This window comes from Lynx canadensis, chromosome C1 (assembly GCF_007474595.2).
Source record: "Lynx canadensis isolate LIC74 chromosome C1, mLynCan4.pri.v2, whole genome shotgun sequence".
NCBI lineage: Eukaryota > Metazoa > Chordata > Mammalia > Carnivora > Felidae > Lynx > Lynx canadensis.
Genome location: NC_044310.1, coordinates 149,206,564 through 149,221,808, shown reverse-complemented (window position 1 = coordinate 149,221,808; position 15,245 = coordinate 149,206,564). Strand labels below are relative to the sequence as shown.

Genomic DNA, 15,245 nt, shown 5'->3' with positions numbered 1-15,245 from the left:
AGTTAATGAAATTTAAGGTGAATCCTGCTGCACAAAGAAGAATTACTTAGTACAAAAAACCTGGCTCCTCATTATGTGTTTTATAAAGCCAGATTCATGAACTACATCCCCCCAACCCTCTACTTGTAACCATGGCAGTGGCTTTAGCAAGTTCTCATGAAATATAATATTGATTCCATTGGAAAAATGAGTTTTAAGCAACAAAAATGAACTTCCAGAATTGTCTTTAATTCAGGGGCTTTTGTATCTGGTAGGTTTGATTTTTGAGTGTGTGTGTGTGTGTGTGTGTGTGTGTGTGAGTGGGGGAGAGAGAGAGAGAGAGAGAGAGAGAGAGAGAGAGAGAGAGAGAGAAAGAAAGAGAAACATGCCTTTGGCTGACAAATGCCCCCTCATTACTGAACCATTGGGTTTGTGTGTGTGTGTGTGTGTGCTTCCACACAATCTGAGTGGCACATAAACATGACGTCCTTCTGAAAGCACTCAGACTCCCTGATGACTTTTTATTAAGGCTTTTTATTCTCCCTATGCTTTTGTAGTAGCAAAAAGTGAGGGGAAAATTACCTCCCTGAGGCTTAACAGAAGTCACCTGACAGCTGCAAAGATGCTTCTCCCTGGCAAGATTCATGTTCCTAGGTAGGCCCCGAGCTTCCAGGGGCCCTGAGGGCAGAGTCTGCCCTGGAATCTGCAGGCCCTTCTCACAGCTATAAGACCAGAGAATCCCATGGCTGGGGATCAGAGGCAAGGATAGAAAGGAGGAAGTGGATGCTAAGGATTCCCACAGTCCTACAAACAGATTTAAATAGAAACCAAGTGAACAGTCAGTATCAGGGTGTGTGTGGATGTAGGGACAGCTTTGCTCATCTTTTTTCTTCCACCTGGAAAAACTTTCAGAGGATAAGAGCCAGTCAAGAAATGACATTTGAGGGACACCCGGGTGGCTCAGTCGGTTAAGCGTCCGACTTCGGCACGTCATGTTCTTGAGGTCTGTGAGTTCGAGCCCACATCGGGTTCTGTGCTGACAGCTCAGAGCCTGGAACCTGCTTCGGATTCTGTGTCTCCCCTCTCTCTCTGCCCCTGCCCTGCTCATGCTCTGTCTCTCTCTCCTTCAAAAATAAATAAATATGCAAAAAAAAAAAAAAAAGAAATGATATTCAGGAGCCTTCCTGGCAGGGATGTGGATGTGGATTTTACACCCACAGGTTCCAACATGGAGGATCCAGGTCCTTGAAGTCTTGAGAATAGAAAAGGAGGAAGAATGTATTTGCATTTTTAAGAATAGGAATAGCAATAACAGTAATAGCTCTCATTTATTGAGCCCATACTAATGCCTTATGCCAGGTATTGTTCTATATGTTTTACATGCATTAATTCTTTTAGCCCCCTCATATAACAACCATATAAAGCAAGTATTGCTATTATTTCCATTTTACAGATAAGGAAATTGAAGCAGAAAAGTTTAAAAATGTGTTAGGTCTTGCAGCAATTAAGTACCAGTGCTGGTTGGGGAATTCTGGCTGGCTGGCTTAGAGCCCAGGCTCCTAACTCCTGTGCGATACTGCCTCCCACTGGCTGTACGATCATAATAAATACCTGACTCCCAAAAATATGTTACATCAGCATCAATAGAAAGGTCATGCAAACCACACATGTAATTTAAAATTTTCTAGTAACTGCACCAAAGAGTCAAAATCTGGTGCAATGAATTTCAATCACATGTTTTATTTAATCCAGTCTATCCGAAATATTGTCATTTAGCAATACCCAAACTATTGACATGCTTCATTTTTTTCCAAACTAAGTCTTCACAATCAGTGTGTATTGTGTACTTACCACACCACCTAATTCAGAAAAGTCATGTTTCCATGCTTGGTTAGCATGTGACAGAGCTAAAAGTTTGGACCTTAGAATTAGGTGGCAGTGGCCAGGACTCGACAGGCAATACTGCACACCGTGGTGGAGATGGCCCTCTTTTCCCACCTAGAAATATGTCTTCAGTCTGAGCATTTCAGGAAAAAACTAAAGAGAAAATATACAGTGGAGATTTCTATTGTGTGATACCTGCCCTGGTACTTGGGCCGAAATCTTTTCTTGAGAAATGTATAATTTCTCAAGGTATAATGTATTCTCAATGTATAAATGTATAATGAGTCTAAGTTCTTAAAAAATTGTCTCTGCCAGGCTGTGCCTGTTCCTCCTTTATTTATTCTCTACTGGAGAGCCCTCCTAATTCACATTCTGGTGGCAGGGTCCTAGTAACCTTCATCTTGCTTTCGGCAAGAACATGCTATGATGCCCCATCCCAAACATTTCATTGTCAAAGATGCAGCTAGTGTATATTCTCACTGACACACGCCTCCCACTTTCTTTGCAGGAGTGTTGCTAACCTCTTAGAAGCAGCCATGGTTCATCTGGTGTGCTAGAAACAGTCTCTAGATCTTCATACTGGAGTCTCTATTTCATTAGCTCCTTTACTTATTTCTGCATAATCTCCTTACATGGTTTTTTTGTCCAAAGAACAAAAGTGTCTGAGGCCAAGCATCATGCTGTTGTGGGGTCATTAGTCCTGCTCAAATTCAGATCAGTTATAGATCCTTACCTTGAAAGCAGCATCACTCATCCCATGTGTATAACTCTCCTGATTAAATATCTAAAAGCAATAAGAGTTAGGCTAAACTAAGCATGATTCATTTCCTCCCCAGATACCACAGATTTGCCTCACTTCTTGCAGAGGGAGGCAGATATTTAATGATAATTTTTATGTGGGATTTTTTTCCTCGTGAAAGCAAGGGGAGAGCTTAATTATAATGTTTCATTAAGAAATGTATCATCTCTCAGGCATATTGCAAGAATTATTAGTCATTCTGCTGTCAATGAGGGAAGGCACTGTGTAATTGTGAAATTATATTAATATCATCAATAGAGTCAAAATAACATTTCATAGAATGTTCAAGTTGAAAGGACTATACAGAAGCTTTAGTTTCCCAAATTTCCCTGAAGATAAGAATCACTTGGGATACTGCTAATAATAAAAAGTCTGTGGCTCCATCTAAGACCCACTGAATCAGAATCTCTGGGCTCTAGGAAGCAGTGGATTTATTTATTTATTTATTTATTTATTTATTTATTTTTTATAAAACTTTTAAACATTTTTATTTATTTTTGAGAGACAGAGAGACACAGAGGGTGAGCCAGGGAGGGGCAGAGAGAGAGGGAGACACAGAACCCGAAGCAGGCTCCAGGCTCTGAGCTGTCAGCACAGAGCCCGAAGCGGGGCTCCAGCCCACCAACTCTGAGATCATAACCTGAGCTGAAGTCAGACGTTTAACCAACTGAGCCACCCGGGCGCCCCACTGGAAGCTGTGGGTTTAATAAGCATAAGCACCTGAGCTCAACCTTATCCTCAGGGAAGTTAAGGGAACACTGAAGTCCTACACCTCTGTTTGATGGATGAAGGTCCTGGAACTCAGAGAGATCGAAGCACTTCATGGATTTCAGAGAGCTACATCAGATGGGAATTGAAACCACCTCCCCTGACCCCAGTCCAGGAACTTTCTAGGACACCAGAGCACTACATTAGTATTAAAATAAAACAAATAGCCATCATTGTCTTCGATTAAAAAAAGAAGCAGCGGCAAGTAGTAAACTTCTCAGGGGGTGGGTTTTATATAATTCTGAATATAATCTCCTAGACAGTTTATGTTTCAAGGAAATCCATAAAAAAGTAATATCATGTGTTTGTGTGTGAATGTGTGCACACATACACATTTCATTTCTATTCTATCATGTATCCAGAAGAGACCATTTTTAGGAATTAAACTATAGTCTTTTTCATGGTCCTTTACATGTTCTGTGTGTATGAACCTCATTCTTGGATTCTAACTCTTTTTGAGTCAGCCATTCAAGTATATATCCATTTGCTTTAAATAACAAAACTTTATCTTTTGTTCTACTTCATAGGAATACGGCTATCTTTCAACAAGTAACTCATTTTTTTTTTTAATTCATCAAAACAAAACTTGTTACAATTTTCCCTCTACTGGAGAAAAAATATAGTTGTACATTTTAATAAGAAATCTTTTCTCTGCCTCACAAGATTATACCAAATATTCTTAATATAATTTTCTTTGTTTCCACAGACTGTCCAAAGCCCCCAAACATTCCCATGATCATGTTGGGGGTTTCACTGGCTATTCTTCTCATTGGGGTTGTCCTCCTGTGCATTTGGAAGCTGTTGGTGTCATTTCATGATCGTAAAGAAGTTGCCAAATTTGAAGCAGAACGGTCAAAGGCCAAGTGGCAAACGGTATGTAAACACTTGGGGGCTATCCCTTGTCTCCGGGAGAAAGTGACTCATGGAAGAGATGGGTGTCAACTTTCTTCTGCTCTAAAAGAGAGTGATTCCATTGGTTCTTTCCCTACCCTTCTCACCATGTCCCTAACAGCTTTGATTTGTTGAGGACAAAGGAACCCAGATAGCTATTTGGGACCCAAATAACACTCATAGCATACATTTGTCTCTCAGTGCAGTAGGGATTTCCCCCACTCTGAAGAGTCTCTTGAAACTCCTTATATACTGTTTAGGGACATAAAGGAGATACATTTAATCATTACCACCAGGAGGAGCATTCAGGCCCCTCTTGATAAAGCATAGGTGCTGTATCTAAACACTTCCATAGATCAGTTGTGTTATAGCCAACAGAATAATGTTCGTGAGTAGTATTACAGTTCATGCCAATTTCCATAGAAATACTCATTACTTATAATAGGTTACAATGTCAAGTTGAGAAGACCTTTTATTTATTTATTTTTTTTCAACGTTTATTTATTTTTGGGACAGAGAGAGACAGAGCATGAACAGGGGAGGGGCAGAGAGAGAGGGAGACACAGAATCGGAAACAGGCTCCAGGCTCTGAGCCATCAGCCCAGAGCCTGACGCGGGGCTCGAACTCCCGGACCGCGAGATCGTGACCTGGCTGAAGTCGGACGCTTAACCGACTGCGCCACCCAGGCGCCCCAGAGAAGACCTTTTAAATATCATTCAGGTAGTTCTTCTCAATAACAAATTTTAAGCAGCTACCTGAAAAATACCTAAAAAGTGTCAACCTTTAAGTACGTATACTCAATAGATATAATTTATGTGTCTCCCCTTCACGGTAGACAAACACAAAACAGGACTCCAATTTTCTGTGTTTCTTTTCCACAGGAGAGATAATTACATTTCTAGAGGGCCATAGAAACAATTTCATGGTTTTAATTTCATCTTTCTATTTCTAATGGTGTGCCAGCTATCTAATAGCAATTATCTTACATTGCTGACTCTAAAAACAGTGATTTCACTGGAGAAAATACAGGCAAACACAATGCTCTTTTGTGTTCATCTGCCCCAATAAGTTGATATTAACATTTTTTTCCCTCTAATTATATAGTGATATCCTCAATTCTTAAAGCAAATGGAATTTCTGTTTTGGATAAATTTATCTTGATAAAGCATGTTTATATATCATGCAATTATTTTGAAGTAATGCTAAGATACAGTGTAGGACAATGGACAACAAAAATATTCAGCTACTTCATCTTCCTATTAAAAATGCCTTTAGGGGCGCCTGGGTGGCGCAGTCGGTTAAGCGTCCGACTTCAGCCAGGTCACGATCTCGCAGTCCGTGAGTTCGAGCCCCGCGTCAGGCTCTGGGCTGATGGCTCAGAGCCTGGAGCCTGTTTCCGATTCTGTGTCTCCCTCTCTCTCTGCCCCTCCCCCGTTCATGCTCTGTCTCTCTCTGTCCCAAAAATAAATAAACGTTGAAAAAAAAAATTTAAAAAAAATAAATAAATAAAATAAAAAAAAATAAAAAAAAATAAAAATGCCTTTAGACACAACAACCATATTCAATGCATGGATCTTGTTTCGATCCCGATTTGAACAGTCTGACTGTAAAAATACATTTCTTGGACACCTGGAAGGAGGATAATATAGACTGGATATTAGAATGATAGCAAGGAATTATGATTAATTTGACTAGGTAAGATAATGGCATGATAACTTTGCTAGAAAATATCCACATTTTGAAGTGAAAGGAAATGAAGATTAGGTTTACTCTGAAATAATTCAGCCAAAAGAGAGAAGGGGATAGTGGGGCACCTGGGTGGCTCTGCTGGTTGAGTGTCTGGCTCTTGATTTCAGCTCAGGTCATGATCTCACAGTTTGTGGAGCGAACTCCCTGTCAGGCTCTGTGCTGACAGCATGGAGCCTGCTTGGGATTCAGTCTCTCTGTCACTCACTCTCTCTCTCAAAATAAATAAATAAACTTAAAAATTTTTTTCACGTTAAGAGAGAAGGGAATAGTGAAGCAAGTGTGGCAAAATCTTGATCATTGTTGAATCTGGGTGATGAGTCTATAGAGGTTTGTTATACAGCTTTCCTCTTTTGTGTATGTATGAATTATTCATAATTAAATAAAATGCTTTAGGAGAGTAAATTTGGATTTGCAATGAGGATATAATTTATCCGTCCCTAACAAGGTAAAATGTAACCTGCTAGATTGGTGACTTAGAAGATAGTATTATGAGGCTAAAGTTGAGGACAGTTAACTTCATCTAATCCCCCGGCCGTGGGTGTTTACAACTCTCATCAACTGTCAAGCAAATGCCTGACAATGGTCAAAAGGACAATCAGACAGGGGCGCCTGGGTGACTTAATCCGTTAAGTGTCCAACTTCGGCTCAGGTCATGATCTCACAGTTTGTGAGTTCGAGCCCTGCGTGCAGGCTCTGTGCTGACAGCCTGGAGACTACTTTGGATTCTGTGTCTCCCTCTCGCTTTGTCCCTCCCCCACTTGTGTGCGCGCACTCTCTCTCTCTCAAAAATAAATAAACATTAAAAAAAATTTTTTAAAAAGGGCAATCAGGCAAAAGAATATGATTAAGTTGACACAAAAAAAAACAAATAGCAGTAGTTGGTTGAACACCACCACCCTGTGAAGTAGTCTAGATAATCCCATTTTGAACGTAAGGAAATGGATGCTCAGAGAAGTTAAGGGACTTCCCAAACTTTTTTTTTTTTTAACTGGGAAAATTACTTTATGAAGCCTTAAGAAGCACTGAGTATAATTAAATATAGTCCAGTATTAGATACAATTTAATAATAGTCTAATTCCTATTAATAGTCCAAGTCCAAAAAAAAAAGTTGTTATAGGTGAGGCCATGACATTTCCTAACCCTTGATTTTAATACATTGCACTAATTTTCTAAAACAACTCAGAAGAATCAATATTTATAGTAGATGGAGTATTTATGAAAAATCTGGCATCAGGTATATATTTATATATGTGTTACATATATATATGTAGAACCCAGAATTATATGAACTATGAAACAGCCAAACTGGTATGTAAGGTTTAAGACTGGGATTCATAAATGGTTTTTAAAGCATGGGGTTTGGGGAAAAAGCAGACATCTTATTTTCAAAACCTGAAGTTTTTCTCAGGACTGAAGTCACAATTGTAACTGCCACAGAAAAGGAAAAAAAGGGAAGTTTTTCTTGCTTTAATTGTTCATCTGCATCAGAAAGTCCAGTATCCCTGAGATGGGAACCACTGCAATAAGAAGGGAGTGAATAGGTTCTCCCAAAGGAAGATTGGTACTTAATTATGCCTATTGCCCTGGTCATCAGGTGTAAACATTGCATTTCCCAACCTAATGCTTTGCAGCACCAAGACTTTTCAGTAATGGTTCATCGTAAACCCAACATTCTCCATCTTCATGAAATAACCTTGTCTCCCACTGAATTTCCTTCTCTTTCCTTTCCTGGGCTTCTGCTCTTCGTCTTTCTCCAAATCTATGCTTGTCTTCAGTTGCCACATCAATGTCTCTGATTTTTAAGTTGAAAGTGACATCCTTCCAAAGGCAGTGGGATTCATACTCATTCTGATCTTCTAACTTCCTCACTTTCTTCTTAATTATAGGCAACTTGTTGGTATCTATAAAAACTGCATTTTCCCCTGTTGCATATTTTGCATACATTACACCATTCCGTTCCCCTTCAATTGAGCAAAAAGATTTCCTGTCATTTGGAGAACTACAAAATCTCAGCAGTAATTCTGTGCTTCTTGCCCCACAGAAAGGTTTAATGTGGAAGACGATATTTGCACTATAGCCAGTTTTGGAACAATTGATATTGCATTCTCTACCTAGTTCCACCCAGGGCACTGTGAGGACAGACCTTCCATAACCATTGGGGAATGTAAGAATGTAATGTTCGTCATAATCTAGACATGAGACACAGCCCTGCCCTATGTTGTGCACCCCAATCGACATCCCAAGGAATTTTGATTTGGTCCAGATATGAGCATTGAATTGTATCTTCTTGTTAAAACGCTCAGCATAAAAAGCTGAAATGGGTGGATGATGGGAAACCTGCTCAGCCATGAATGTCACAGTTTTTGGAAACCCAGGGAACTGGTCCTTCTGAAACTAGCTCTGGGTTCTCTTCAGTATCATTTGGTAATGTCCAGTGACACTGAAAGATTTCACCCAAAATAGGGTTGTATGGCTTTTTGGCAACCAATCCTTTCCTTCCTGCGTGAAAGGCTGAGAGGTACCATTTCACAACCTGAACCATTCGATCTCTGGCATCCTTCTGGTCACTAATGCTCACAAACAGGTCCGGATGTGCAAAAAAGTCTGCATACATTTCTAACAGAGATCTTCTTTCAAGAATAATGTTGGAAGAACTACCTTAGTAAGATCCATTCCAAGCCTAACCTGTGACAAGAGATGCATGACAACGCTCTTGTGCTCTTCCATGGACCCTGCCTCCCCTTCATCATCTCTATCCTCATGTGAATCAAAGAGGTCAGCATCGCTTGTTCCATTGGACATGGAAGAATTAAGTGACTCTGTGGTATTGGGGCGCTTGCGACTATTTCCTGAGCTGCTGTTTGTCAAGACAGAGGCAGATCCACAGGAATCTATTAAGTGCTTTGGGGATGAGCCACTTTGATGAAATTCATCAGCATCATAGAATTCATCTTTGCTGCTAGAATAAGAGAACTCAGGGACAGTATTTGGAGACAAGTTGACATGGCTTGGAGAAGTCAAACTGCTACTAGGTGGTGAGTGCCCCCTGCCTGTACTATTTGGTGTTGGAGTCTGATGATGTCCCAAGGTAGCTAATACAGGTCAAACTGGTAGGGAAGATGGATGCTGCCCTGACTTACACAACTGAGCAGGTTCTGGAGGTAAGACAGTCTGAGTAGACATTGTTTTGATTGCAGGTTCCAAGGGACTAGGTTGATATATTGCATCTACAGGATTAATAGTACTTTTAGCAATCTGCAGCAACACAATGCAGTGTTTAATTGATTTTACCATGCTATTTGTTGTTTCTTCAAGAGTTTCAATTTTCCTTCTCTGTTCATCATCTTTGCAGTTTTGAAGTTTATCATCAAAAAGCTTTAACTGTTCTATCAAGATTTGTAGGTAAGCATAGGCCTCTGTAAGTTTCTTATCAAAGTCTTGGACACTAGGAACAAATCCTGAATCCAAACCCCCAGAGGGCAGCGGAAAGGAGGCAGGGAGAGAGCGACATTCACACCCACGGCCCGGCCCAGACAGGCAGCAGGGACCCTGGGGACTCAGGGGTGTGGGCCGGCCCCTTTCCCAGACCCTCTGGGTCTACTCACTCCACAAGTGGCCAGCATGAAAGCCATTCACCATAGCCCCCGCCCTCTGTGCCTCCAGAGGGGGGAACCAGGGGCTGCTTCCAAGCACCCCTTTTATTCTCCCCCAGTCTGTATCCCCCAGAATGCAGTGAAGTCTGTCCACTCCAGACTTCCCAAACTTTTGATCCATACTGGAGCTGAGATCCTAACTGCAGCCTTCTTCTAAGCACAGCCTTGACCCTCCTAGAAATAATAAGCAGGTGTTCTACAAACAAGCACTTGGGCAATTATGTGATGTGTATCTACTAACCAGCACATTTTAATGTTCTCATACAAAGGCATGAACACTGACAAATGATTAATATCTTTAAAATAACATTTTAATTAACAGTTAATTTCCCCAAAACATGCATTGTGTTCCCTCAGGGTGTAGAACATGACTGAAATTTAAATGCTGATTTTTACTGTTTCTTCATCTAAAATGGAACAAAAATATGCATTAAACAGATAAAATCATAAATGAAAAATATTATTCCCTTGTTAAACTGAGTTTCTTTGAATAACAAATGTTTGATGTTCTTGACTAGATAATAACTGGGTAATAATTATTCACTTGGATGCAAAAGAGGTTTAATTCAAATAATTCAATTCAAATTTCACTAATATATCCTATTGGAAAAAAAAATGTGGCTCAGTGCATCCATTTTGGGGTCCTCAGTTTGATTCCACTTTTAATCTAAAAACTGTTTCTTCTTGAGAACTGATTTTGACTGGTCTTCAAACCCCAGGGGACCTCCAGAGTCAGTAGGGGTGGGTTGGATCTCCTGACCCATAGGCCTCCATTGGACTCTAAAGGTGACAGAGCTCAAGACAAAAAGAGCTCCGTTTCTTGCCTCTTGAAACATTTCATCATAGCCATAAAGAAAGGTTACCTTTTATTATACTTTTAAAAATAACCTCCCCATCCATATTCTTTATGAAAACACAAAGGGAGGATATTTAAATTCATCTTTGATTAGACATTTTTTTCTAGGATGACAAGTCATTAACTAGAGGCAAAAAATGTTCAGTCTGACATTTCTTGCAGTCATGGATTGATTTTGTACTGTGCTAAGCAAATCAGGTCTGCATTTGGCAGTTAGGCAATCATTAAGAGAGCTGTGGGTCATGACAAAGAGCTTTCTTATTACCACTTTTTCAAGCTCCAGAAATATGCCACTGCATTTACAGAATCCACAGCCTAAATTAGCACCCCCAGATTTCAGGGGAAATCAGCCTGGTCACCCCAGATCGTTGTGGGGGAAACCCAACCTTGTCTAAACAGTGAAAGAATTCAGACCCATCTGAAATGGAGACCCAAGGCTGTGGCTTGGCTGGAAACCTGTAGGAGAGTTACCATCTGCATGGCCTAGAGGAGGCAGTACTACACATTGCCATCCTTTTTTCTACCAACAAAACCTCGTTTGAGCTTATTCTCCTGAGTTCTGATCGTCAGCTGAGGGCAGGAAATACAACTGCCTCCCAGCAATATGTACTTGCTCTTTCTACACCTTTCAACTCCCACCTTACCCTCTTACTATGGTGGGGTCTGCTTCAGCCATCATGCCCAGGACCTACAACTAGCTTTGCAAGAGACCCCCTGAATAAAGTTGCTTCAAAATACAGAATGAACACTGTAATCAAAATGAACATTCATCTAAATGTCTACAAAATAACATCATGCATTCAGTTCATTGTAACTTAAGTCACTTCCCTTATGGTGCAATAAATTATACTTAGTGTGGAATGTGGGTGCATTTTAATATGTTTGACATAGCATGGGATGAGGTTCACGAAAGAGTTCCTGGTCCTATGAAGATCTAAGCTGGCCCTGCTCACAGCCCATTTACTCTTTCAGAGTATTTTTTCTCTTCCCTAAGCCTTCCTCTTCCTCCAGGACTTGTCATCCCAACCTGTACTTATTTTTGCCATTTTTCCTCTTCGACTGCGTTCTTTATTTTTCTGTAACCGGCTTAAACTTAATAGCTTGTAGTCTTGAAAACTGAATAGAATTCATACATGATTTTTGTTTCCAAATGAGACTCCAACCGCACTTAAGACCATATTAGTGTGTCCTTCACTCTCCAAATTCCAAGTTCTTATGGCAGCAGGACTAAATAACGACAGGAGCATCCTCAGAATCATCCGGGCTGACTTCAGGAATAGAGAAGTATGGTGACCTGGACTTCATTCATCATCCACCATCAGAGAGCCTGTTTCCTATTTGCGCTTATGGCCGAGATAGCATCTCTTTCTGAAGGCACATGAACAAAGGTTACATGTTACTCAGTCAGAGGTCAGGTTACTGGCTCTGGGAGAAGTGGGTGCAGGTGTGATTCCTCCTCACAATAAAGACACTGTGGCAAATGCAAGGACAACAAGTGGAAGGCCCAGGAATGTTTTTCAATTTTATTCAGTTCTTCTGAGAACCGAGAGAAATGTCCTGGGAAAGCAAATACAGCTGTTTTTGAAATCTATGTCTAGAACTTGCCACAATCTCTACAATATATAGGATAAGGAGACCAAAATATAAGATTTAGTAATTTGGAAGGTCACAGGTGATACCTAGACTTCATACACAAGCAGAAATGGGCTTGGAAGTGTTGAATGTGAAAGCTCCAGGGGAAAGTATCTTTCTAACCCTCTCCAAAACTTAAAATTGAAGGAAATTCCAAATATGAAGAAGAGGTAGAGATAAGAACTAATAAGAGGCGGCATTTATTGAGCACTGAATGTGTGTCAGGGACTGTGCTAAAGTATACTTCATGAATGAGGTAAGCACTTTGGTAATCCCTCCAGTGGACGAGGACACCAAGACTCAGAATTGCTTAACTGAGGTCATGTGGTAGAGCTGGGTTTGAAACCAGGCTGTCTGACATCAAAGCCTGTGTGGTCAACCTTGGAAAGTGGGAGAGAAGAAACTGCAACTTACACAGACATCTTGTGCCTGCCTGGAACGATTCAACCAAAGGAGGGAAATTGGAGGATCAAGCTTGGTATTTCTTTAAACACTTACAGAGCCTGGCTTCTTCTGGTCCTGGTGATGGCACCTAGAAACACATCTACACCCTAAAGAGCACAACTGAATTATCCAGACATTGGCACAAATCCTCTGCACTTCCCCAAAGGCAAAGACCTCTTGCCCAACCTGCCTTGGGACCTGTACTCTGTCATGTGCCCTGTGTCCTACATGCCAGTCCCTGGTGACTCTCTGCTTCACACTGCTATTCTCTAGGAAGCACATGCTACCTAATTCTTTCACTCTCTAGAGCAGGTTTTCACTGTCCTAGGGATCTTTCCTTGCTTCTCCCAAGCAGCTAGTTGTTTCTCCTGAATTTTTATATCACGTTAGCAAGATTATCTGTGCCCTTGTGTGATGCCTCTCACCAGCAACACCTCTCTTAAAGGCAGATACTATGTCATTGTCTTTGCATGCTTCTACAAGTGCACTTTTCCCATTTTTTACTTTTTATTTCCTCTTGGGGCCACCTTATGGTTCATTCTATTCGTTCAGTAAATACTGAATGCCTGCTGTTGGCTAGGCACTGTTTTCAACTCTGGTAAAATAGCAGTGAACAAAACAGTCAAAGTCTTGTTTTCTATCCATAAATTAGTGTGTTTCCAAACAGGGTCAGATTTTTATGATACACATATGGCACTGGTTCTGCATATTAAAAAATTAAATGAACAGGAGGCGCGTGGGTGGCTCAGTCGGTTGGGCGGCTGACTTCAGCTCAGGTCATGATCTCACAGTCCGTGAGTTTGAGCCCCATATCGGGCTCTGTGCTGACAGCTCGGAGCCTGGAGCCTGCTTTGGATTCTGTGTCTCCCTCTCGCCTCTCTGCCCCTCCCTCTCTTGTGTGCGCGTGTGCGTGTCTCTCTCTCTCTCAAAAATAAACATTAAAAAATTGTTTAAAAATAAATAAAAATAAAAAATTAAATGAAGAGGTATAAATTTTAAAATGCTAAAATGATATATGAAATTATATAAGAATATATTGAATCTATGGAATTAATCAAAATTATTCAAATGGCTTCCAAGCTTGAGCCTGACTCTCTTCTTCTCATTTATAATGCACAATGAAATTATTCAGATATATTAAAACCATGTAATAATATGTACATACTTTCATTTGAACTTTTTTGTCGTTTTTTTTAGGGAACCAATCCACTGTATAGAGGTTCGACCAGTACCTTCAAAAACGTAACCTATAAACACAGGGAGAAACAAAAGATGGATCTTTCCGCAGATGGATAGAACTACTTCACGCACAAAAAAAGTCTGCTTCACTGATATGAAATGTTAATGCACTATTTAATTTTTCTTTTTTGTTGCTTTAAAATGAGGTTGGTTTAAGATAATAATAGGTCATCTGGAGATCAGTCATTGTCTGTATGAAGGTTAGAGACTGTGTTGGCAGGTTCAAAATAATCAAGAAGAGAAATATCCTTAGCAAAGGGGTGACTTTGGGGATCATTGAGGAATACTAACTCTGTTGCATTAATGCCTCAAAAAATCATCAAAATGACACATGGGGGCCTGATTTGCATTTGAAAAATGTTTGAAATTAGAATCTCATTTGTTGCAGGAATATAGCTACCTGAAGTCTTTGTCTCAGCAAAGTCACAAAGTCCATATGCTCACATTAAATAATCACACTTGCGAATTAATTCTAAACTTTGAGTAAATCTGCCCTTTCCTAAAGGAGGATTCTTTTAAAAATCTATGAAAAATGAGATGCTGACTTTTACTTCAACTGAGAGGATGCAATTCTTCTAAAGATGCCCCAAATGTAATTAGTGTTAATAATTTCTGTGGATTTGCATGTATCTAAAAGTCAGGTACACAAACAAGAATTTTATTTGTTTTACAAATGAAGAAGAAATCTATAAATTAGAAAGTTACCAGTAAAAACAAAAATAGCTAGTCCATTATTTGGATTATTTTTAATTACCGGAAAATTTTCTACACTCAGGTTCCCTCCTGACCCCAAGTTTTCAAACTCTTACTTCTCCCATATTTTTTCAATCCTTTTTACTTAATTTCATAGTCACCTAACCCCTGGAAATGCCATATGAAAGTTTTAATTTCTTGTTAAAAAACTACTGTAAATGATTAGGTAGTTTATTCAAAAAGAGCTCCAATAATGCAAAAGGGACATGGGTTAAAAATAGAACAAAATTTTAAATGGCTTTAAAGCAAACACATCAAGAGTACACAGTCTCTCATGAGTAATAGGCTTCCTATCTATATTTGTTCCCATTTACATAACCTAACTTGCACATTTCAGTTGCATATGGTAAATATGCATCTTATATTTACTTTAAATAGTAAGATTTATGGAGCATCTGGGTGGCTCAGTCGGTTAAGTGTCTGACTTTGGCTCAGGTCATGATCTCGCAGTCTATGGGTTCAAGCCCTGCGTCAGGCTCTGTGCTGACAGCTCAGAGCCTGGAGCCTGCTTCCGATTCTGTGTCTCCCCCTCGCTGCCCCTCCCCAGGTTGTGCTCTCTCTCTCTCTCTCTCTCTCTCAAAAATAAATAAACATGAA

General features: G+C 40.1%; 2 protein-coding genes across 3 annotated transcripts in view; one reads left to right on the top strand and one right to left on the bottom strand.

The window, feature by feature from the left end:
- The window catches only part of ITGB6 (integrin subunit beta 6), a 78,167-nt gene extending 62,941 nt beyond the window's left edge, over positions 1-15,226 (top strand). The window contains exons 15-16 of one of the 2 annotated variants that reach the window (XM_030324396.2): positions 4,137-4,303; positions 13,854-15,226. In XM_030324396.2, coding sequence (XP_030180256.1) covers positions 4,137-4,303; positions 13,854-13,952 — 266 coding nt within the window. In that variant the 3' untranslated portion in view covers positions 13,953-15,226. The remainder of the gene's footprint in view (positions 1-4,136; positions 4,304-13,853) is intronic. The other variant, XM_030324398.1, reaches the window with a different exon arrangement.
- Positions 7,563-9,591, bottom strand: LOC115520226 (oxysterol-binding protein-related protein 9-like). Its single transcript, XM_032594422.1, is given in 3 exon segments — positions 7,563-8,430; positions 8,432-8,714; positions 8,717-9,591. Coding segments are annotated over 3 exon segments (1,674 nt in total). The 5' UTR covers positions 9,366-9,591; the 3' UTR covers positions 7,563-7,688.
- Positions 15,227-15,245: the final 19 nt, after the last annotated feature.